General features: G+C 38.8%; 1 protein-coding gene across 10 annotated transcripts in view; it reads left to right on the plus strand.

The window, feature by feature from the left end:
• BNC2 (basonuclin zinc finger protein 2) overlaps positions 1 to 26,148 on the plus strand; it is a 651,492-nt gene that overhangs the window by 454,912 nt on the left and 170,432 nt on the right. For 8 of the 10 annotated variants that reach the window (XR_012084287.2, XR_013541455.1, XM_072992076.2 and 5 more), the window contains one exon: positions 7,146 to 7,248. The exons of the other annotated variants lie outside the window; for them this stretch is intronic. Coding sequence is in view for 5 of the 8 variants with exons in the window: in XM_072992076.2 (XP_072848177.2) it covers positions 7,146 to 7,248 (103 nt within the window). In the remaining 3 variants the exon portion in view is untranslated. The remainder of the gene's footprint in view (positions 1 to 7,145; positions 7,249 to 26,148) is intronic. 10 annotated transcript variants of the gene reach the window in all.

Below are 26,148 nucleotides of genomic sequence, written 5' to 3' on the forward strand. Positions count from 1 at the left end.
AATCCTATTCCCTGAGCTGCCTTTTAAGGAGCACTTCTGTCTTGTCTCGTTTGGATTAAGTTTCCTGTCCATTCCTTCAACCAGTTCATTACTTACTGACAGTAGATGCTAGTTTAGGATCCAAACAACTTTCCTGGCACTGGATGAAAAGGAAAAACAGAGTAGGATATCATCTATATACAGTGGTGCCTCGCTTAATGATTACCTCGTTAAACAACGAAATCGCTTGATGAGGTTTTTGCGATTGCTTTTCTGATCGCGAAACGATGTTCTAATAGGAAAAATTTGCTTCACAATGATCGGTTCCCTGCTCCGGGAACCGATCTTTTTGCTAGATGACGATTTTCAAACAGCTGATCAGCGGCTCTAAAATGGCTGCCCGCTGTGCAAAATGGCTCCCCACTGTGCTTTAGGACGGATTCCTCGCTATACAGGCACCGGAAAATGGCCGTCCTATAGAGGATCTTCGCTTTACAATGAGGCATTTAGCCTATTGGAATGCATTGAAGGGTTTTCAATGCGTTTCAATGGGTTTTTTAAATTCGCTTTACGACGATTTCGCTTAACAACAATTTCGCTGGAACGGATTAACGTCATCAAGCGAGGCACCACTGTACTGGTGGAACTGAACCTCTAAACCCAGGACAACTGTTTCCTCCCCCCCCCATTTTAAATAGCACAGGAAACAGAGGTATGAGAGGGTTGCACAGGCCAATATCCAGGGCATCAAACAAGAATGCCCTATCACCGTTTTTTTTTCACACTGTGAAAAAGTGCGTGCTCATCCCATTCCAGAGAGATGGTCCAGAAGAATACTGTGGTTGATGGTATCAAAATCCAGTGATAGGTCAAGCAGAACCCGCAGGAACACATTTTCCTAGTCTGGTTCTCTGCATAGATTGTCTTCCAAAGAACCCTAAGCTATCTCCATCCTATTAGCCAGGCCTAAAGCCCACCTGAAATGAATCTGCATAATTGCCCTCACCCCAAAACCACCTGATGCTGAAAAGCCAACACACATTCCAAAACCTTGCTGAAAAATGAAATATTTGAGACTAGCCAGTAATTATGCAGTATTGTGGGGATCAGGGAGGGCTTTTACAACAATAGATCAGAAAACTTTATATTTTAGGCAGGCTGGAACACTGTCTTGTTCTAAGGAAACATTTACCACTCTTACCTCTTCTGCCAGGCCCTCAACTGCTGCTTTTGTAAGTCAAGAAGGGCAAGAATCCAATAGACACGTGGTAACTCTTACCACTTCAGTGATGTTCTCCACATCCTCAGGGTCCGTGAACTAGAATGTACTTCTTATTACAAGAGAAACAAATAAATATTTTCTCAATCCTCATTGGTCAGCGTTTCTTTATTTGGCGTCATTCTTGTAGACTACATTCTAGAAATATCTCTCTCACTGTAAAATAAGTTTCTTTGTATTTTGATTATCAGTTTTTGACTCAGCTGATTTTCCAAATTACTGACTGATACTACAGTGGTGCCTCAACCTACAAGCATCCCAACATATGACCATTTCGAGTTACGACCAGCTCCAGTCGTGAAATTTTGCTTTGACTTGCGACTGGAGCTTCCAGTTACAAACAGAAAAAGGCAGGGGGGAAAGGCGGGGAATTCAAATTGCTAACCTTTGGTAGGTGAAGAGGCTGCTTCTTTGTAGCTCTTTCGCCCCAGCAGTTAGAGTGAGTGCGATCGGAGGAGGCTTTGGACTGCCTGGTAAGGTAAGGTTTTGCTTTCTGCTTTTTAAAAACTTTTCTGGGTAGGTTTTGCAGCATGGTTTTGGGTTGGGTGGTGGGATTATGTTTCTATGCTGTGATGGGTCTTGCAGGGTTTGTTTGTTTTTTGGTGTTTTTTCCCCTCATTTCCAAATGGTCTTGCACAGTTTGTTTGCTTTTCTTCCCTTCCCCACTTGGCCAGAATGGATTAATTGCATTTCCGATGGGTCTTGCAGTGTTGTGGGGGTTTTTTGTTTGTTTGTTTTTGGTTTGTTTTTGGTGATTTTTTTCCTTTGGCCAGAACGGATTAATTTCATTTCAGTGCATTCGTATGGAAAATGGTGCTTCGACTTACAACCATTTCAAGTTACAACCGGAGTCCCGGAACCAATTAAGTTCGTTAGTCAAGGCTAACTGTATCTTTCTACTTTGTTGGCAACATCTTCACAACCCCTTAACTCATTTGACACTTCTTAATGAGAAGGGTTGTATTTAGTGTAAGTAAAAGTACAGCTGCAATTTTGTATAAACATAACTGGGATTAGTTCCCATGAAATTATTTGATCTTTTTTCTGAAAATGTATGCAAAGAATCACATTGTTACTGAGTAGTTTTCACCATATTTAAGCATGATAAGATTATGCAGTACAATAGACTATATTTATCAGAGGCAGTTATTGTTAAAGGTCATTGTGCAAATCTAAGCCTATACATAAAACAAATGCTACTTTAGCATATTTGTCTGAGAGTAAACAAAGTTGAAATCATTGCAGCAAATGCCTATATAAATATGTCTAGATCAGGATGCAAAAATATATGATTTACAGTCAACCCTCGGCTGACGAACTTAATCTATTCCGGAAGGACGTTCGTAAGTTGAAAAGTTCATAAATCTAATCAGCATTTCCCATAGGAATGCATTGAAAACCAATTAATCAATTCTGGCTGTTTTTGGTTCTTAGGTCGAGGGACGGTTTGTAAGTCAAAGCATTAGTTCCCATAGGAACTAATGCAAAGCTGGTTAATCTGTTCCTGCCACGAGGGGCAGATTTTTTCTTTTTTTCCTTTTAACCTAAGATGACTTAGGAAAGAAAAGAGGAAGGGAAGGAGAGAACTGGTAACTGTTCAAATTTCGCACTTTCCCCGCCTCCCACATGTTTTTTTTCCGTTGGTGACTTGAAGCAAAGTTCACAAGTTGAGGCAATATTTTCCTATCAGAGCAGTTCGTAAGTCGAAATATTTGTAACTAGGTCTGTTCATAAATCGAGGGTTGACTATATTTGATAGTTGCAGTATTTCATTCTTATATTATACAGTTTAACTTACAGTGGTGCCTCGCTTAACAAGTGCCTCATTTAGCGATGAATTCGCATAACGATGGGTTTTTTTAGAAAATAATATGCACCGTTTAACAATGTTTCCTATGGGCAATTTTCGCTTAGCGAAGTTTGGGACCATGCTTCGCATAGCGAATGCGTTTTTAGGTCCCCTGCTTCACTTAGCGATGTTTGTTTTTCATTTTAAAAAGTGTCTTAAAATGGTCAAAAACGGTTCTAAATGCTTGGATTCGTTAGAGCAAACTTAATTTGGCTTTGATTTGACTTTTCGTTAATTTTTGCTTAATTTTTTTCTCCCCCATAGGAAACAATATATTGTTTCCTATGGGGGAGAAAAAATTCACAAAAAATTAACGAAAAGTCAGCAACTGTTTTAAATGCTTGGATTCGTTAGAGGACCTTCTAAATCGTGGGCAAACTAAGTTTGGCTTTGTTCTGAGTCTTCGTTAATTTTTTGTGAATTTTTCCCTCCCCCATAGGAAATAATGGAGCTGTCAACTTTTGACAGCTGTCAAAAGTTGGTGGGGGAGAAAGAAATTCAGCAAAAATTAACGAAAACTCAGATCAAAGCCATATTAAGTTGCACCCGTTTTAGAAGGTGCAGAAACTATTCCAAGCATTTAAAACCGTTTTTGACGCTTTTATGACACACTTAAATTTGCAAAAATTGACTTCGCTAAACCATTGAAATGCATTGAATAGGCTTCCAATGGAGGAAACATTGTATCACTTAACGATGTTTCCTATGGGTTTTTTCGCTTAAGGACGGCAATCTGTTCCTATTGGAACGGATTAACCGGTTTTCAATGCATTCCTATGGGAAATGGTGTTTCGCATAACGATGTTTTCACATAGCAATTTTTTTTTGGAACGAATTAACATTGTTAAGCGAGGCACCACTGTATATACATTTTGTAATTACAGGTTACTATTGTAAATGGAACTTGATGTAGGATATAGAGGTTTAAAATGACCATATGTGACTGCAGAGAAATAAAGAAAAATGTGGGCTGAGGGGTTCTCTTTAACTAATAAGATTTTAAAAATATTATTAAATTGATAATTTTTAATTCAGACAGTAAAAATTAAACTTGGACTGAAGTATCATCTTTCAGTCTGTTGATTTTTTCCCTGCCAGCCTAGTGACCTTTTCTTAAAGAGGGAGCTGAATATTTATAAACATTGTTCATAACCTTTAGTCAAAATTGTAGTGCCCACAAATTTAGGGGTCCTGGTTGTTTTACTCAGTTACAAGGCAAACGCCAGTGCATTGTGAATTATGTGGTGCAAACAAAATTTAAAAGAAAGCACAAGGGCTTCTCTTTTTTTATTCCCTTTTGCAGTGCAATTAATTACTGAGTTCATTAATTAATGAACATATTAGAGAAAGACACCATTACTGACTAGGAGAGACCTGATATATTACTGAGTCAATAAAGTATTGAACACAGAAAGAACCTTTTCGTAGAACCCTCCCTCCCTTACTTCATCTTGTAACCTACAATCACATATATTATTCTTGCCCAGTCAGCAACTTTGTGGCTGCTCTTACATTTCATATTTCTAATTCCTTTAACCAGTGATAGGTACAACAGTGTTTTACAACCTTGCTAATGAGCAGTCTGTCAGTTGACATTGGTTGGGACACTTATATGTCAGATGTAGTACAGCAAGGTACCTGTCCCCTTGCCCCTTTTTAGATTCTAATATGAAGCAGTGATGAAGAGAGGGGAAAAATCATGTAAAAAGACAGAAAATGAGGGGGGAAGGCAGTCAGATTTTTTTAGAGTCTGGTGAACAAGAGACAAAATTCTTAAAGCACTATTTATGTTAATACTCTCAGGAAAAGGCCACTATTCTCCTTATTTGTGCTTAGAAATACAGTGCCATACTTTTTTGGACATGTTATATTGCCTGCTAATGCAATAGGATCAAAAAGGCAGTGTGACGTACCCAGTGTATGCACAACAGGGTTTTCCCACACACTTTGCCCCTTGCAGCCCACCAGAACTTGAATACTGTTCCTGAACTTCAAGAAATTGTATAGAATGCAGTCCAATCAGTGAGCTCCAATTTGGAATGCGAAATTGGCAGTCCCTTCCCTTTATAAGCACAGAACTGCCTATTCATACAACAGGCCTCTGATTCTAGGCAGCTACCTTCACCTATAAATGAGCTAATTCCACACATGTTTACTTGGAAGTCTGTCTCTCACCATTTCAATGGGACATCCAAATAAATCTTTATAAGACAGTAGCCGAAATCTTCATTTTGACACAAAGATCATTTCTGTAATATAAAAATTTGCAATTCTATAAATCTGTTCAAATGGCAGTCAGAAAACTCTGATGTTCTTGCAATTACAGGTAGCAACCTCCCCTCCCTCATGTTTGACCCTGAAATTATCATTGGTTGCATCTAATTCAGCAGAGTGATCATTTCCTGGCATTTCCAGTAGTTACAGTACGTTGTTAATGTGTGAATGATGAATATAATTCCCTCCATTTCAAAAATATGTGTGCAAATTAAATCTAATGCATGCCGTAAATTTACTACTAGTTGCTGAACGAGAACAGATCATTTTTAACACTATTTAAAAACTCAGGTTTTGGCCTAGAAAGAAAAAGCCTTGCTCGTTATTTATGTTTTATGGTTTAAAAGAAATTATATATCTTTCATTTTTACAATAATCTTTCTATTTGACCCATATGTGTTCCAATATTGCCTCCTTATAATGCATTTTATGAAATTGGGGGGGGGGCATAATTTTGAAGGAAAATCTAACTTCTCAAGAGGCAAACATTTGTGTTTTATAAGAGGAAAGAAGTAATGGAAGTGAATGAAAATAACCACATATTTCTTGAGGATGTTCTGTTCTGTCTTGGTCATTGTATTGGTACGTGAGAACACACTGGGTCAGCAATAATTCTGATGCGTACTAAATTAAATTATTTCTATGTCTACAAAAACAACAACAATGTACCGGTACATACAGAGAGAGAACGAGAGAGAGAGAGAGAACAGGATGGTGGCCAAGAGGAACATAAACATATATATTTGACCATATTCTTCATTATAACTAACATGACATGCTGCAATATGAAGATATAACTAGCTTTAAAAATACCATCAGGCTTTTAGAAAGTTAAACCACAAAATCTCTGCAAGACATACTTAATCTCTTATGTTTAAAAACCAAATGTGGACTTTAGTCTGCATTATTTAAATACAATTTTTCAGTTTTAATGGTGTGTTGATGACTTAACACATCCTATAATTGAAATTGCTCTTTCACTATAATAAATTTATTTCTTATGATAGTCCTTGTTTTGGGAAGGGGGAGAAAACCAGCAAGTCTTTTAATGTGAAATAATTGTTTTGCAAACCAGGAAAAAAAAATCTCTTTCTGTTTATATTTTATAGCCAAGATCCAGAGAGCCATTCTGCCAATTCACTATTAGTTATTTGATTCAATTTATTTGTGTTCTGCCTTTCTCTCTGAAAAAACAAGTACATTTTTAAAAAAAGTACTGTATAAATATCACCACATAATTAAGCCAGTTTTTATATTCAAAACAAAATGTAGTTAAACGCCATTTAAAACTTCACTGTTTTCTTCTGGGTGTAATCTTAGTTCCGTCTTCGGCCCCTTTTTGTGTTGCAGTTTTTCTGCCCCTGAAAATCTACTCCTCGTGGTCAGGGACCCTCCGAGAACAGCATTCAATGAGATACAAATAGCTGTAGCTGCACGGGGAGAGAAGTCAGAGGCTAGACTCTGACTGTATGCCTGGAAGCATTTTTGGTGTGTGTAAAGGTGGTTTGGATCTCATTCCAAGTATCTATCTGGTATTGTGTGGTGGCTAAAATGATAGATAATAAACCTGAAAGTCTCCAATTTCTACCTGAGCCTTGAACTTATCACATGATCTTCACCATGCCGCCATGCTCCTATGCGACACCTAGCATCTGTAGTATTGGGATGATAACAGAGCTCTCATATGGACTATAAATATGAAGAACTTGGACATACAGATTATTTAAATGTTCATAGAAGATGTTTTCCCTTTTCTCTTTGTAGGCTATACGCTGCACACTGGTAAATTGTACATGTGAATGTTTCCAACCAGGGAAGATAAATCTGAGAACCTGTGATCAGTGTAAACATGGCTGGGTTGCGCATGGTAAGAAGCAGCTTTGTTTTCTTTTCTATTTGTCCTCTTTACCCTGGAATAACATGTGTTTTTTGTGAATGAAGTAGCTGCAATGCTGGGAACACACATATAGAGACAGAAAGTTAGCTAAATGAATATGTTGATAACACGGTGAAAGCACAGAAGAGTGAGGATCTTGTCCTAAGCAACAATGGGAACGGTGACTACTGTGCTGTGTAATTTCAAAGAATACTGTACATTCTAGCCTCTGTAAAGTAGTGTCAGTCTACTACCAACTTGACAAGATGTTTATATTTCACCTTCACTCACATTTTAGTGTCTGGGTTAGACTCTGATACTGAGTGTGTGTGGTGGCATTTCCACAAATGTGGTAGGATGGAGAATTAATATGCTGCTCTGAAAGCAGACCTCTCAAGGCGTTACTAAGGATGTGAAAAGGTCGTATGGAAACAATGGTCACAGTTACTTTTAGAGAAGTTCCTAAGGAAACCTGTTTTGAACTCCGAAAATAGTAAAGATGGCTTCAGGATATGGTAGTCATGTATTCCCACTGGCTGAAATATATTTTCTGTCTCAATCTTTCTTCAAATCTTGGTCTGAATCTAGAGAGGTAAAATTTCCAAGATTTTCAAATTTTTTTTCCAAGAAAAAATAAGGGAAAAAACTATTTTCTTCCAGAAAAATTGGAAATTTTCAGAAATTTTGCATCTCTAGTTCTGGCAACACAAGTGCCCTCCCTGTGGTGAATAAGCAGTACTATGGGTGAGGGAATCCTGGCCTTTGAAGGCTTATGTTGTTCTCCCTTTTTGGTGATGGTTGCTTTTCTTTCCTTCTCATAAAAATGTTCCTAATATATTTCTTAGTTGCAATATTTAAAATTTCTATTCAGCATATGGGCACATATGTATATGGTAAACAAAAATTTACATTTGAGAACTGCATCCTGCCAACGTGTGTAAATTTCTTGGTCCTCTTTGAATAAATCCAATCATAGTGTTTACATTTTGTGGCAAAGCATGACTGACGATATATACAGATGTATTTTGCTCAGACACATTCCAAGCATATATGTATAAATTAGTACCTCAAGACTGCAGCAAGCTCACTTGATTTATTTAGCTGAGCTATCTGCCAGAATGTTTAGAGTGGTATTACTTGAAGACTAATTAATGTTTTGCCTTAAACAACTGGGTTTTGAAATTACATGGTAATAAGATGTTGAGGAGAATTTTGTGCAGCTTTCAGCTCAGTAAAAACCAACCTAGTTCACACTTCCCAAATCTATACATAAACTGGAAACAACTTATGCATTGGTATTTGGTTTTAAGAATTTTGTTATGTACTCATCTGTGGGAAAATGCATGACAATATGGATTATTATAGGAAAGTATGCACTACAATGTATATATTAGTAAAAAAAAACGCCCCAAACAACATTCTCTTAAAGAAACTACTTATGAATTTTTTTATGTTTAGTAGACATGCATACAAAATGCATATTAAGAAAGCATGCAAAAGTGTGCACATATAAGTTTATAGATTTATGAATGTACGAATTCATCCATTGTTACAAAGCAAGGCAAGTTACTGTTTCAAGAACTTTAAATCTGCTTTTTGCGCACAAATAATACTTATTACTTAAGTATGACCTGAATACACAATTTTTTCAGCTTATTTGTTAACAGTACTATATTATGATCCTTGAATTTGTGTGTTGGTTGGGCCTGAAGCAGCATGGAAGATAGATACTGGACAATCAAAGTACAGTAAAATTGATTTGAAACAAGCCCATAATTGTAAAAGCAGCTGCTCAGCATTCCCCACCACTTCCTCTTGCGTGCTATTGTTCTGCATCTGTAATCACAGTCTGTATATGATGGATAACACAGAGAAGAGGCTGCCAGAGAGCAAGGAAACCTTTGTGCAATTGCCCTTCCATGATCACAGAAGTGAGTAGTATCCTGAGAGACACTGCCATACTACATACACTTGAATAACACCGTCCTTTATATTTCGAAGAATAGGACATCACTGCAGATAAAGCTATTCATTCAAAATGCTTCTGATGTAATTACATCACAGTCTCATTATGAATTGCCTTTCTTTCTGCTTTCATTTATTTGTATTTAGTATTAGATTACTGATAGGACCAGATCCTGTTGGTTAGTTATGGCAGCATAAATGCAGTGGCGTAAATTGCAGTAGTGAATTGCTGTTAGTTAATGTGTTGCCATTTGTACGTATGTTTTCTTATATAACCAGTTTATTTTCATAAACAACATCATTTCAGCCACAGGAGGAATAGAAAGAGCAGATTTCTATACAGCAGATTACACTGTATAGACAAATTAGTACAGTATCCCACACTGAAACATGTCTTTTTAAAGAGAAGAACCAGCATTGAATTGTGTCCAAAAATAAATTGGCAACTGGTACAAGTATTACAGAATAGATGTAATATGACCCTATGGGTGAATGCCAGTTGACATATAACGGCAGTCTGCTCTAACTGAAGTTTCTCAAGAAAACAAAGATAGCCCCATGCCCAGTCCATTCCAGTAATGGATTCTAGAGGTAATGAAGGTATGTGGTAATACCACAGAAAATAAAACAGAAAAATACCAATTTCATAACTCCTGATACTGGCACATATGAGTTTTAGCAAAGAAACATGCACTGTAAACTATGTGTATCTTTGGAAACTGCACGTAATTAAAATTATATTTGAATATAAAACTATTTATATTTGAAAAATAGATGTCAATGGGATTGAAATAAAAATGCATACAATATTTGGGAAGGACTAAAGAATGTGTAGAACTCATACATACTGTAGGGCTCATAGAATATCAGACTTTGAGAAAGATGGACCTGTTATGAACAACCAAAGGAATTTGTGGCTGCTTGTAGCAGAGGCCACACAAATCTGATGGCCACTTTCTCATATTTTCTTGGGTGAATCTGCTCCAGAGCCACTTGAAGGGGGGGGAGGAATCTTCAATATTAGGGCTTCCTGCCACTACTATTCTTCAGAAGTGGAAAATATAGCATGTCAGTAAAAGGAACAGATCCATCACAGGCTTCTTTCTGAGGCAGGGTAAGTGTTTCTGTTGGCATCAGTTTGGTTTATTGAGTTTCGACCCTGCACGCTTCCACTATAAGTAGTAATCCTACCATCAGTGTTTTTTAATGCTCAAGCCAACAATTGCGTAGCTAACAGTGGCCTATGCTTACCACTGCCGCTCTTAAAAAGGAATTGGTTGTTCCTTGTCTGAATCTCTGGTGTTTAAAGGGTTTAAAGTACTAGACTTTTTAAATTTGCTTCCAGCAGAAACTTGAATTATGTTTTTTTAGCTTTGAGGGAGATTTATTAATTTTTTGAAAATGGCTAAACCATTTCTTAGGTCTGGAGTTGTCAAGCAGACAAGATTTTTTTTTTGAAAAGAAAGATTTTGAGACATGTTATAGGATAAAACTTTTTTTTACAGTTAACACTGACACTTTATAAGCATTTTGATTTAATGCAGATCTGTGCTACTATGGAAAAAGAAATTAAAACAAGAAAGTAACAGCAGAAAATCCTTTCTTAACATTCTTAACAGCCACTTTTTGTGACGCAAGCAAAAAAATTGCTAGCAGAATCCAGGCTTAATTTAAGGAAAATAAAGTTATCTTTATTTTCACTGGGAAGACAACATTCTTAAATTTTTTCCACTGAAATAATTAGATTTTAAAATTCTCCACTTTGCCTGGTGTGTTGCGTATGTTCATGATGTGTAACTAACTCAGTTTTCTAATGCCATTTCCTAACTTCTGTCAGAATAATAATAGAAAACATTCTTTTAATTTATATTTAATTAGTATACCACTAGACATATTTTGCAAGTCTGCCCCTTCCCCAATATTCATAATTTATTTATCCCTGATACTGATCATTTATGTTGTATGCTGTTATATGTTTTTTGTTTGTTTTTTTGTTTCAAGGATTTTAATAGAATGGCTAGTTATTCAAATTATCTCTCTCTTCTCAGGGAGTCCCTAAGGTTTATTGTTTTCTCTCTCTGTTATGCATTTATGTAAGAACAGCCTGAAGTTCCTTTTGCTTACTGTAACACATAATCACACAAGAATTTTGCTATATCATCTTTTAACTTTCTGTTAACGTTTTCTGATCTCACACAAAAGAAATCAGTTTCTCAAAAAAACCACATGTGATAGATGATAAGTTTATGTAATGTCCTATTTTCTATATTTCTACAGTGTACACTGCTACATTCCCAAACTGTGCTATCATTTTTAAAAAAATATTTCGTGTTGGTTGTACATGTAGGGTGCAGTTGCTGGAAGTTATGATGGCAAAAATGAATACGAGTCTCTGTCTGTTGTGTCCACCATAGCTCAAAGCTTTTGAAATCTAATATTTGCAAACTTTCATGGGTATCAAAGAACAAACATGTTCAGGATATTTTGTTTTAAGACTGATTAATTTTAGTTAATTAAAATCTGTAGCCTATAGTATTATCTCCATTTGCCTGGTGGTTCATTTTATGTGACACCTTTCTCCCACAATTGAGACTCAAGGCAGCTTACAAAACAAGATTTAAAACAAGAGAAAATTAAAATACCATGAAATTATAAATATTAATATGGACTTTATGTGAATATGTAAATACTATTAGTAATATTTATCTCATGTGGAGATAAAAGAAAAGAATCTGTTATCTACTAAGGAGAGGGGGATGAGAACGAACATGGAAAAACTGATCGAGCGCCAACTTGGGTGCAGAAAAAGACTATCAAGGAGGTACCAGGATAAGACATGGCCATTCAAGGATTCTATATCCTTCTTGTCAGATCTGATAATTAATTAGTGCCAAATTCGAGTACGTACTGTAAGGCAGTGGTTCTTAACCTTGGGTTACTCAGGTGTTTTTGAACTGCAACTCCCAGAAACCCCAGCCAGCACAGCTGGTGGTGAAGGCTTCTGGGAGTTGCAGTCCAAAAACACCTGAGTAACCCAAGGTTAAGAACCACTGCTGTAAGGTACTTCAAGCATCTGTAAGAGACTTGAGAGGCTTTTGAAGGGAGAGGAGTTCATATTGTCATGTCTATTAAATATCTACAATGAATGCATATAAATGCATGATTAAAGTTTTATGTCTGCAGCTTGGATAGTTTTCCGAGCTTTATGTATGTTGAAATGAAGTACTCCAATTCCTAGATTTTCTTCCTTATTGAAAATGAATAGCTAGTTGCTGACAGAAATTTTATATTTTTACAAACAAACCATTTTAAGTTTTACTTACAAACCATTTCTGTATAAACTGGTGTATCATAATTGTCTTTTAATCAGTTTGACAAAAAAAGTCATTATTACGTAATTACTGTTGAGTCTTGCCTTTTAATAAAAACAACAGCAGCAGGCTTGATCCTTGAACACCTTCACTGATATACCTGCATGCTTTCACTGGACATGTTCACTTGGATAATATATACTATAGTTAGTATAGTTTGTAACTCTGAGACTTTGAAAAATACAGAGTTTCAAAGTTAAGTGCTGTAATTGGATGAGGCTGATATTATTTAATCACCATTGCTCAAGTTCTGAATTTTAGAGCAGGGGAAAATAACACTGTTGCCCTCCTGTGTTTTCCCATGCTTCTTACATTCTTCCCCCCCACCACCTTTGAAATTCTCTTGATGAGGCAAAGAAAGTTTCTGCAGAGTTTGGATGCACCCTTGTCCAAGGCCTTGTGATTGCTGACTGAGGCAGTCCCAGGGGGTGTACAACCAGAGTGAGTGAACAGGAGCAGCTAACAGGAGGGATGGGGAGAGATAGGAAGAAATGTCTGCTGAAGGAAGGGATAAAAGAATTTGGGAGACAAAAGAGACTAAGGCAGAGAGGTGAGTGTTTTTAGCTTAACACCAGGAAGGGACCTGGAGTAACCCGCTAGGTATTCCCTAGGCACCATGTGCTCAGCTTAAGAGTCAGGTCCATGTGCTCTGCTTAATTGAAAGGGGGGTGTCCTTAACAGAAGGGCCTTATATTCAACAGGAAGGCTACAAAAGTGGTGTCGAAGTTAGGGATTTGGTTTTGGGGACCATTCCTCTTATTGTGCATAATAATATTGTGCACAACATAAGGTTCCTAGAAGATGGACTTCAGGTAAGAGATGGCATGCACTTCACAAGGACTGGGAAGAATGTATTTGGCCACAGAATATTTATATGTTTTAGATGTTTTATTTGTGGCTGGTCTTTTGACCGTAATAAAGTTTTATCTATCTATCATCAGGAGGGCCAATAATAATATTAATCACCATATCCATAAAAGCGCCCAAAGAAAAGCAGGTCACAAATCAGACAATCTCCAGTGTCTACAGTATATGTGAATGCCAGGAATATGGGAAACAAACAAGAACTGGAAATCTTAGCTCAGGAGGGTAAATATGACTTGATAGGAATTGGTGGGACAACTCCCATGACTAAAGGACACATTATGACCCTCCAGACAAATGTGAAGTGCAGATGGAGAGGAAAGGACTGCAGCTAGGGATTGATAAACATATAGTCAGGGAATACCTTACCAGGGCCTGTCAGAAGAACTCTCAGAACCACTGTCCACTGTTTTCTTGAAATCTTGGGAAATGGGTGAGTTTCCAGATGATTGAAAGAGAGCTAATATTGTCCCTATCTTCAGAAAGGGAAAAAAGAGGAACCTGGGAACTACAGGCCAGTCAGCCTGATATCAATCCCAAGGAAAATTCTGGAACAGATTATGAAGTAGTCACTATGCAAGCCCCTAGGAAAAAAATGCAGTAATAACTAGAAGCCAACATGGGTTTGTCAATAACAATTCCTGCCAGACTAATCTGATTTCATTTTTTGATTGGGTAACCTCCCTCATGGACAGAGGGAATGTTGTAGACATTGTATATCTCGACTCTAGTAAAACCTTTCACAAAGTGCCCCATGATATTCTGATTAGCAAGCTAAAGAAGTGTGGTGTGGATAGAACACCAGTCATGTGGATACATAGTTGTCTACTTAATCATACTCAGAGGCTGATGGTTAATGGCTCCTTCTTAAACTGGGTGGAAGTAACAAGTGGAGTAGCCCAGGGCCGGTGCACTTCAACATGTTTATTAATAACCTGGATCAGGGGCTGCAGGGCACACCAATCAATTTTGTGGATGACACAAAATTCTGTGGAATAGCTAATATCCTGGAAGACATAACCAAAATTCACAATGACCTGGATAGGCTTGAGCATTGGGCTGAAAACAACAGAATAAAATTTAACTGAGATAAGTGCAAAGTACTGCATCTCGGAAACAAACAAACACACAGTTACAAGATGGGGGATACCTGGCTCAACAAAACTACGAGCAAGAAGGATCTTGGAATTGTTGGAGATCATAAGCTAAATATGAGCCAACAGTGTGATGTGGATACAAAAAAGGCTAATGCTATTTTAGGTTGTATTAATAGAAGTATAGTTTCCAAATCCCGTGAGGTGCTAGTCCCCCTCTATTCAACACTGGTTAGGCCTCACCTTGAGTATTGTGTCCAGTTCTGGACAGCACACTTCAAGAAGGAAGTGAACAAATTGGAACAAGTTCAGAAGAGGGCAACAAGGATGATCAGGGGGCTGGAAACCAAGCCTTATGAGGAAAGGCTGAAAGAACTGGGCATGTTTAGCCTTGAGACGAGGAGAGTCTGGGAAGACATGATAACATTTTTCAAATGCTTGAAAAGCTGTCATTCAGAGGAAGGGCAGGATCTGTTCTCAACGATCCCCAAGTGCAGAACATGCAACAATGGGCTCAAGTTACAGGAAGCCCGATTTTAGTTGAATATCAGGAAAAACCTCCTTACTGTTAGAGCAGTATGGCAGTAGAATCAGTTACCTGAAGATGGTGAGTGCTCCAATCCTGGGGGCATTCACGAGAAATTTTAGACAACCACCTGGCAGATATCCTTTGACTTATATTCCTGCACTGAGCAGGGGGTTGGACTTGATGGCCTTATAGGCCCCTTCAAACTTCATTATTCTATATTCTGATAATCTGTTCTGCAGAATTGGAAAAAATGCCTTGTCTGTCAGTCTGTAGGCAAGTTATGACAAATGTATAATGAGCTTTGAAAATCTTTGGATTTTATACAAAGGCAACACCCTGTTTGCCTTTAAGAACACCTTATTCTTCTGCTCATGAACTGCTGTGACTTTATAATTTTATTGCATTTTATTACATCATAAAGTTTTATATCTTGCTAATGATCCTACAGGAGGCTTAATTGTTTATAGGAATATCTTAATTAAGCAAAGTTCACCAGGTTAAACAGAATATAAATTGGAAGTGTTGTAAGTGAAACAAACTCACTATCACTATATTAAAGCACAACACCATTAAATTAAAAGAGAAGTGTTTGATGACAAGAATAAAAATGTCATTATCTCTTTAGATGCTATATTGGATTAGGTAACTTTGCCTCCATCTGTTTCAGTACCATACATCTAAAAGTTTATTGATGGCAGACTTTCTTTATGCTGAGAAATGTTATTTGGCTGTACTGTATCTCTATTATTTTTAGTACAGAATGTACCCCAAATTAGTTCAGTATACCACCTGAGGTTTGTTAATTATTCTGATCTCATCTGGATTTCAGAAATAGGAAGTGCATTCTGGATTGTACCCTTAACAATTTTAAAGATTTCTCTAATTACATTCTAATTGACTGCAGTCAAATTTGCTGGAGTATATTTAATCTGGAGCCAAACTAGGAAACGGTCACAGTAGATGAACTTTATGACAATCGTGCACAAGTGTCCTGACTCATTACAGGGCACAAAGGAAGGATGATTTAAAATTATAATCATGCTGCGAGGATCATCGTATCTTATGGACCTTATAAGAGCATGGCTAGTGTCAGTTATGAGGGGGTGCTTGTAAAACTACCTTAATTAACTTATATTCCCCTAATTACAATGCTTGAAATCACTATTGATTTATCCAGCAGTGCACATGGAATATATCAGGCTGAAGTACATAAGATACTCAAACAAAAGAAATCAACACTAGCTACTTCTATAGGAGTACATCAGAGTAGATTACATCTCTGCCACTTATATGTGCTTTTCTCTATGGGGAGGAGTATTCTCTAAAGTAGTGGTTCTCAACCTTGAGTAATCCAGGTGTTCTTGAACTGCATCTCCCAGAGACCCTGGGCAGTATGGCTGGTGGTGAAGAATTCTGAGTTGCAGTCAGATAACACCTGGACTACCCAAGGTTGGGAACCACTGCCTTAAAGGAATTAATAAAGCTGTTTGAGGAGATTCTAAAGAACTTCTCTATTTTCTTTTAATTTGGGAGATGTATATGTCATGTTTCCTCCTGTGAGCTCAAGAGGGCATATGGCATATTTAGCTTGTGATCTCCTCAAGCCCATATGGTCCCCACAGTTTTGTTGGAATTTAGGTTAGGCCGACAAGCAGTGACTATTTTAATGCAGCAAAATAGAAAAATGATTTGATAGGCCATTGAATAATGGGCAGAAAACTCCTAGGAAGAATAGCAATGATTTGGTAATATTCCCATGAACAAACAGATGGGGAATATGAGAAGAGTGACATATACTCTGTGATTGAAAAAAGTATTGAAGATAACATAATCAGTCTATGCTTGCATCAACAGAGCAGATCAGGATCTTTGTAATTTGGGTTGGACCCTGCCCATTATCGTCACTGCAAGGCAACGTCTTTCACAATAGCCTACATGCATGGTTAAAAGTCAGAGGCCTCTTAAGAGATGGAGTCACTGTATGTCCGTCTTTCTAGCCTAAGCAGTCCATTGTACCCAAGTGATGGGGTGGTTTATAGAAAACTTCTCTTCCGATTTCTCAGAGATGATGGTGTGAGAAGCGTGTACATAAATTAAAGAGTGAAAAGCAATCTTAACCCTAAGAGTTCAACAATGTAGGAGAAATAAACCTGGAAGAAGGGGCTGTAAACACCATTCACTGGGAATAAAAACATTTGGCTGCATGTACATTAAGGCATTGAATGAAGTAGAAATGTTTAATATGATTGTACTGAAACAAGACAGAACTTTAAACTCAGAGTATGGAAAATACTGGAATGAAGACATTTGCTGTGCAAATAGTCAGTTTGCATAGTATTTACATTAAAAGAGTTAGTATATATATATATGCTAACCTCTCTTCGTTTTAGTCTCACTTTCAATTACATGCAACCCAAGTACAGTACTTCTGTCTCAATCTATATAATCTATACAATCTGTACTGTATAAACTTACCGCTTATCAGTATATACAGGTGGTCTGTGAAATTGACAATTGAATTCTGTAAGTGTCTACCAAGGAACAAGCCTGACTGGATTCAGGGGAATTTATCCCAAGTAAAGGTTCATAGGATTGTAGCCTTAATATGCTCACATGCCATAGATGTTTTGGTGTTTCTCAATATTGGTGTGTTGTAACTATTGCAAGTGCCAGGTTTGTTTAAAAGGACAATGGGGAAGAGACTAACTTATCAATTTACTTTTTTGTATCATTTTTTTGTTGTTCATTTTTTAAAAGAATCTGCCCTAATGCATATGCAAAATAATAATTTCATGTTTTGCTAGCATAATTTAGGACAAAGTATTTTTCCACATTTAGTGCTCATGTTTTCCCTGACCAATCTTTTTATAAAAAGAAAGAAAGAAGGGCATGAGAAAACAAAAAAGAAAACACCTGTTTAGCTGGGAGGAATTGCTGAAGACGGCTGTTTTCCTGACACACCAAAGCGACCATCACAGGGCCCCTTAAAAAACAACCATTTTTTTTTTACTTCATGCAAGCATTGGCAGAAACTCTGACAAGCAGTTCTTCATATTTTATTATGTTCTTGTCTGACAGAACCTCTGTCAGGCAAAAACCTTGTCAGCGGAAAACCTGTCACAGGATCAGAGGAGACAAAAACAGGTGTCACACAAGCAGTCAAAACTGAAAAGGAAAAAAATAGGCTAAAGAGAAAGAGGCAGACAATTACATTAATGCCATTGCTTTTATCTTATAGATGTGTGTTATTATCTCGGGGTGCTGAGTGCGCAATTGCCTCAAAGAAAAGTAGACAGGAGACAAGGGGAAACTTGATAGTTATTAACTGAAGAGGCAGTGTGTCAAAGCTGGATGAGGTTCAAAGTTTTGCAGAGGGATGAAAAAAATGCAGACAGCAAGCATCATATGTGAACAAACTGAAGTTCTGCTTTCGGCTACATAATCCCAGTTGCCATCTAAATTTTTCTTCTTGGAATTAGATCATAGAGACAGGAATTAATGAAGATCTTGTTGACTGTTTTAAAATAACCAGTTTATTTAATTGAAATTTAGTGGCGCTTAGAGCTGAGTTCTTTTTAACACCTAACTTGCTGTCACTTTTGCTGTACTCAAAACACATGGTTAATAAAATGCTTTTAATTTCAAAAGGCAATTAAAATGTTAAATACCTGAGTGTGAGCATCTGTGTGTTCAAGCAGCAAATTAGAGAATCATATTTCCCTTTTTTAAACCTAAAATGAATCTGTGATATAGAGTCAGGGAGAAAGAAGGTTGATGCCTCTTTATTTGAAGTTTCTGTTCTAAGTCTTCTTTTCTGTATAAATTTAATAACTAGAACACAAACCGTTCCCCACTGGATACAAATTTTAAATTCATGGAGAGAAAAGAGGGAAAACTCAAGAGCTCACTGGATGTCGTTTCATATCTGCTGCTGTGACTCACGTTAGTCATCAGCCATTCTCAACAAGGGCCATATGGCCCCCTAGGGGGCCCCAGGCACATTTGAAGGGGCCCCCAGACTGGAAGCAACTTATACAGTTCTGATTCAGCTATGCTTCTTTCATACTGTTTTTATGGCCATGGCGCAAAAAAAAAAAAATGAACTCACCCTTTTTTTTCTTTACAAAACATTAGTGTTTATAAGGTGGGGACGTGCCTTCACTTGCCTTTACCATAGTTGCAGTAATATAAACATGGCCCACAAGGCAAGGTCATATGAATGGACAGTGACAGCCATGTGATGGCACATTGCCTAAGCGCCTCAGAGAACCTGGAACTGATTGGGTTGCTCTTCTCCAAATATTCTGAAGGAAAAGCATTTGTACTTCTTGTATCTGAAAACATTCAGCAGTTTATAACACTATATACTTCCAAATATATATACCTGGCTGCTACCTGGCATTACCTATCCCTTATCTAGAAATGAAAAGAAATACTGCTGTTTGGCACAGATGATTCTTATCTTCATTCATGACGAACCTATTATATAGAACACGTCAGGATCATAAGACATAATTTAATTCAATTAAACTATTTAGCCCAAGACTAATTACAAACAAGATCTATTTTCTATGATCTATAATCTGTGATTCTTTCAGGCAGTTCTTAAGGCTGCTGAGTTTTCATGCTGAATTACTAAGTCTTATAGGATGTCATCAAACAGCATCAGCTTCTAGTATCAGGTCTCTCTTACAGACTAGGATAGCATGTGTGTGCTGTAATTAAACATATGTTCAGCTGAGGTAGAGCCTTTGTGACACCCTGAACTCCTGCAGTGCCCAAAGCTATGTCAGTAGTTTTGGGTCAGCAAGAGGTCTTGCATAGCTACACCTAAGCTTAACTGGCTGAAAAATAAAAGAAATAAGAATCTAGTGTTGCACTTCCTGGCACTTGATAAATGAAACAAACCACTTGCCATTATTTTAATGCACAGTGTGGATTTAATTTCCTTTGAATTGTACAGTATCTCAAAACCCCAATAAAATATAAATCAAAAACCCTCCTTCCCCTTCAGTTGAAAAAAGAAAGCAGTGTTGACTTTGGTGGCTATAGCATAACTTAGTAGCTCAATACTGCCAAGTTTGCACCGCGTGTTGAACACATGTTACAGGCTAATCTGTTAGACTGAATTTGATTCCAAAGGTCTTCTTTATGGTATGACTCATCATATGCATAGTTTCTTTACAATCTGTGGGAGTTTGCTCATTATGTTTATCAATATTACTTAGCAGAACTACACACAGCTTACTTTTCTAAGAAATCATAGAATTGTCGTAGGGTTGGAAGGGACCTTGGGGGTCTTCTAGTCCAACACCCTGCCTAAGGCAGGAGACCTCATACCATCCCAGACAGATGAGTTTCCAATCTTTTCTTGAAAACATCCAGTGATGGCACACCCACAATGTCGGGAGGCAAGTTGTTCCACTGCTTAATGGTTCTCACCATCAGGAAAGTCCTCCTTATTTCCAGGTTGGATCTCCTTCTGATGCGGTTCCACCCATCAGAAGGTTCTTGTCCTACCCCCAGGCGCCATGGAGAATAAATAAATGCCCTCTTCCTTGTGGCAACCCTTCAAATATTGGAAGGCTGCTATCATGTCTCCCCTCAGTCTTCTCTTCGTTAAGCTAAACATATCTAGTTCTCTTACTCATTCTCCATAGAATTTAGCCTCCAGTCCCTTTATCATCTTTGTTGCTCTTCTCTGCACTCCTTCCAGGCCTCAGCATCTTTTTTTGTATTGTAGTGACCAGAACTGGACATAGTACTTCAAGTGCAGCCTCACCAGCGTGGTATAGAGTGGCACTATTACTTCCCGTGAGCTTGATACTATCCACCTGTTGATGCAGCCTAGGACTGTGTTGGCTTTCTTGACATCTGCAGCACACTACTGACTCATCCTTAGGCAGTGGTCCACCAGGACACATAAATCCCTCTCACAGGTACTACTGTCGAGCCAGTTACCACCTGTCCTGTACCTGTGCATCTGGTTTCTCCTGCCTAAGTGCAGGACCTTACTTTTCCCACCACTGAATTGCATCTTATTGGGTGGGCCCAATGTTCAAGTCTGTCTAGATCCTTCTCAATGTTGACTCTATCTTCCAAAGTATTAGCAATTCCCCCTCAACTTTGTGTCATCAGCAAATTTGATGAGTGCTCCTTCAATCCTTTCATCCAGGCCATTTATGAAGATGTTAAAGAGCACTGGGCCCAAGACAGAACCTTGAAGGAGCACCCTTCCCTCCACATAGATGTGGTTCCATTCAGGACCACACATTGAGTGTGGTTAGTCAGCCAGCTGCAAATCCATCTGGTAGTTGCGCTGTCTATCCCACTTCATTGTATCTTGCACAGCAGTAGGTTGAGGTCTACCTTATCAAATGCCTTACTGAAGTCGAAGTATACTATATCCACTGTGTTTCCTTGGACCACTAATTTAGTCACTTTATCAAAGATGGCAATAAGATTTGGTCTTAACAAACCCATGTTGGCTTCTAGTAATCACCTTGTTATTTTCTAGGTGCTCATAAATCTGTTGCTTGATTATTTTTTCCAGGATTTTCCCAGGTATTGATGTCAAGCTGATTGGTCTGTAGTTTCCTTGATCCACTTTTTTCCTCTTTTGAAGACTGGAACCACATCAGCTCTTTTTCAGTCTTCTGGCAGTTGGCCTGTGCTCCAGGAACTCTCAAAGATTTCATTCAGTGATTCTGAGATCACATCTGCCAGTTCTTTTAGTACCCCGGGATGTAAACCACCCAGTCCAAGAGACTTGAACTCATTCAAAGCAGCTAGGTGTTCTTTTACCACTTCCTTACCTATTTGACCTGCTTCCCTCTCCTGTCTCCCACAGTGCTGCTTTTGACAGAGTGGACCAATTTTTCCTTTTGCGTAAATACAGACACAAAAAGAAAGAAAGAAAGAAAGAATTGAGCAGTTTTGCTTTCTCCCTGTTGCGTGTCACCTTCTTGTCATCTTCTCCCACTAGTGGACCAACCATTTCCTTGACTTTCCTCTAGCTCCTTATGTGTTGAAAGAAACTTTTTTTGTTATTTTTGGCATTTGTTGCATGTCTTAGCTCATTCTGAGCCTTAGCGTTCCTGACTCCATCCTTGCAGATTTTTTCAGTTTTTTTATACTTATCCTTTTTGTCCCTTAGCTCTGTGTGCATCCTCACTGGTCTTGTCAGACGTCTCTTGTTTTTCTTTCTCTGTAGTATTGTTTTGGTTTGGGCCTTTATTATCTCGCCTTTCAGGGTTTCCCAAGCATCCTGAACTGTTTTTCCCTTCAGCATTTCCATCCATTGAATCCTTCCTATTACATCTCTTAGTTTGTTAAAGTCAGCTCACTTAAAATCTAGAACATTAGTCTGACTTGGTACAGCTACCTTTGTCTGAATGATGGTGAATTCTAATATGACGTGGTTGCTTTCTCCTAAAGTTCCTACAATTTCCACTTCCTCAACTATTTCCTCTCTACTAGTAAGTATTAAGTCCAGTATGGCTGACCCTCTGGTTCCCTCCTCCACCTCTTGGATGATAAAGTTGTCAGCCAGGCACGCCAGGAACCTGTTGGATCTCCCACTTGCTGCAGAGTTGGTTTCCCAGTTGATATCTGGGTAGTTAAAGTCCCCCATTACTACAGTGGTGTGTTTCCTACACATGTCAGCTAATTGATTTGCAAAATGTTCATCTATTTCCTCTGCTTGGTTAGGTGGCCTGTAGTACACACCTACAGCTATGTCATTCATTTCCCCCCAATATTCACCTAAAGAGCTTCAGGAAGACTTTCATCCTTGGTCTCCTGTACAGGAGTAGTAATTCTTTACGTACTGTGCAACTCCCCCTCCTCTTTTGTTGGATCTGTTTCTTTTGAACAAATTATATCCTTCTAGCAGCATATTCCAATCATGGGTTTCATCCCACCAAATTTCGGTAATGCCAATAGTGTCATACTTGCCCTCACGTACTAGGACTTCAAGTTCTCCCTGTTTGTTCCCCATACTTTGAGCATTAGTGTATATGCATCGGAACCCTTTACAACTGCCCTTTTGTTTGCTTACTGTGTCTTGTGTTTTATACTTGAGTGTACCTTTCTTCTCACCACTTCCTTCCTCATTGTCAAGTTCAGTGTCTAGGGGTTTGTACTCTGGGTTTGGTCCTAGAGATTAGAGAATCGTAGAATAATAGAAAAGTGAAGTTGGAAGGGGCCTACGAGGCCATCAAGTCCAGCCCCCTGCTCAGTGCAGGAATACAATCGAAGCATATCTTCCAGGTGATTATCTAAGTTTTTCTTGAATTCCTCCAGTGTTGGAGCACTCACCAACTGCCGAGGTAACTGGTTCCACTATTGAACTGCTTTGACAGTGAGGACGTTTTTCCTGATATTCAACCGAAATCTGGCTTGAGCCCATTGTTGTGTGTCCTGCACTCTGAGATGATGGAGAACAAATCTTGCCCCTCCTCTGTATGACAGCCTTGCAAATATTTGAAAAATGCTATCGTATCACCCCTCAGTCTTCTTTTCTCAAGGCTAAAAAGGCCCAGTTCTTTCAGCCTTTCCTCATAATAAGGCTTGGTCATCACACTGTTGGCTCATATTTAGTTTGTGATCTACAACAATTCCAAGATCCTTCTCACTTGTAGTATTGCTGAGCCAGGTATCCCCCATCTTGTAAGTGTGTGTTTGGTTTCTTTTTCTGGGGTGCAGTAGTTTGCACTTCTCCCTGTTCTCCACCTCCCTTTTTATTCTCTCTGTTCTTTTTGATCAGTTTATATCCCTCAATTGCCGTATTCCAGTTATGGCAGTCATTCCACCAAGTTTCACTTATTCCTATCAAGTCATAGTTACCCTCCTGAATTAAAATTTCCAATTCTTCTTGTTTGTTTCCCATACTCCTGGCATTCGTATACAGACACTGGAGGTTGTGTGATTTGTGGCCTGTTTGCCTTTGTAGATTTTCATGAATATTATTATGATTATTATGATTACTATTGTGATTATAATTGTTGATCCTATTACAGTATTGTTGGCGTTTTGATCAGTTTGGTCCATTCCTCTTATTGTGTGTAAGGCTTCATCTACTTTTAACTCTGTGCTTGCGTCTCCCTCCCCCTTCCAATTTTAGTTTAAAGCTCTCCTGATGAGGTTCTTCATGCTGTGGACAAACACATTCTTCCCAGTCCTTGTTAGATGCAAGCCATCTGTTGCTAGCAGCCCTTCTTCCAGGAAGCTTAGCCCATGGTCCCAAAAACCAAATCCCTCTCGACAACACCACCTTTGTAGCCAGTCATTCCTTTCTCTTTCAATTCCTCTTCTGAGCACCGGTAGGATGGATGAAAAATCTATTTGGGCCCCAAAGTCCTTGAGTTTCCTTCCCAGAGCTTCAAAGTCAGACATGATTTCTCGGTAGCTCCCCTTGGCTGTGTCGTTTGTTCCCACGTGGACAAGAAGAAAGGGGTATGTATTTGTAGGTTTTATGAGTGATGGCAATCTTTCCATCACATCCCTTTTCCATCCTCCAGGGAGACAGCATGGCGAGTCCATGGATCCTCCCGGCATATATCGGTCTCAATTCCACATAGCAGGAAGGACCCTACTATCACTACACTCCTCCTCTTCTTTTTGTAGGGTGTTGGCTCAGCAACTGTATTCTGCTGCATTTCAGCCATACTCCTGTGCTCCTGTGGGGTCTCCTCTGCATGCTGGCCAACAGACTCTTCTTCAAGTAACTGAAACCAGTTTTGTAGTTCCACCAGGGAAGAGTGTCTTCTTTTGCTCCTAACTGTGATTATTTTCCATGGTGGTTCCTCCACTATGTTTGTAGCCTCTACAGCATTTTCGTCCACTACAGTGTTTTGGTTTTCTTCCACCATCAGGGCCCCCTCTGAGAGCTGGTGCTGCTGCTCAAGAGTTCTACCAATGTAGGCTTCACCTTCACTTGAGTGTGGCTACTCGCTCCTCCAGGTCTCTGACTTTCTCTTCTAACAGTGCCACAAGTTTACACTTCTTACATGTATACAGCATTTTGCACTCAGGAACAAAGACAAACATAGCACAGACTTTGAAGGTCAGCACAACTGAATTGTCTCCACCCTCCATAATCCCTTCCAGGTTTTTTACTTTGAACTGTCCCTCTTGTTTTTTTTAGTTTAAATGTAGTTGTGCATATACTCAAAGGAACCAAAAAAGTTTGTTTGGTGCCTCCCCCTTGGCCAACTCCCGTGGCTTACTCCCTGTTTGCTATCCTGTTCGCAAGCTCTGGTCATGAGATCCCTGTCTGCCTTCAGCTTTATTTGTCAGCTGTGCCCTGCCTGGAGTCAGGAATCAAAAGGAACCTCCAAGAACTCATAGCTGCTACTTGTAGCCCTCAGCAGCAATCAGGACACTCCCCTTTCTTTTAGGCCAGTCATACAGCTCTTCCTGTTAAGGAGACCTCCCCCTTCCTGTTCTGCTGAGCACCCGGCTGTCCCTGTTAAGGGCACACTTCAGACCCTTTCCTCTAGAGTAAATCCACTTACCTCTCTGTCTTTGTCTCCTTGATCTCCTTCCTATCTCTCCCGCAGCAAACTCCCTGTTTGCTCTCCTGGTCGTGAACTCCCTGGGTCTGCCTTTAGCATTATTTGTCAGCTGTGCTCTGCCCAGAGTCAGGAATCAAAAGATTGTCCGCCTTTACCCTGCAAATTTAGTTTAAAGCCCTTCGGATGAGTTGAGTGAGATGTCTGCCAAACATGTTCTTCCCAGTTCTTGTGAGTTGCAGCCCATCTCTTGCCAGGAGCCCTTCATGTAGGTAGTGTAGCCTATGATCTAGAAATCCGAAGTTTTCTTGATGGATCCGTCCCTTGAGCCAGTGGTTTACCTCTGAAATCCTCTATTGGATGTTGACCCTCTGTCAGAAGTACAGATGAAAATAGCACCTGAGCTCCCAACTTCCTTTGCTTTCCTGCCCAGTTGCCCATAGTCCATTCTGATTTTTTTTCCAGGCTCTTCATATGGTTTTAGGTTCTTTTTAGTCATTAGAATACTGCTCCCCTTTTTATACCATCATGCTTTAGACAAGAGTTCTATAAAG

This window comes from Pogona vitticeps, chromosome 2 (assembly GCF_051106095.1).
Source record: "Pogona vitticeps strain Pit_001003342236 chromosome 2, PviZW2.1, whole genome shotgun sequence".
Taxonomy (NCBI): Eukaryota; Metazoa; Chordata; class Lepidosauria; order Squamata; family Agamidae; genus Pogona; species Pogona vitticeps.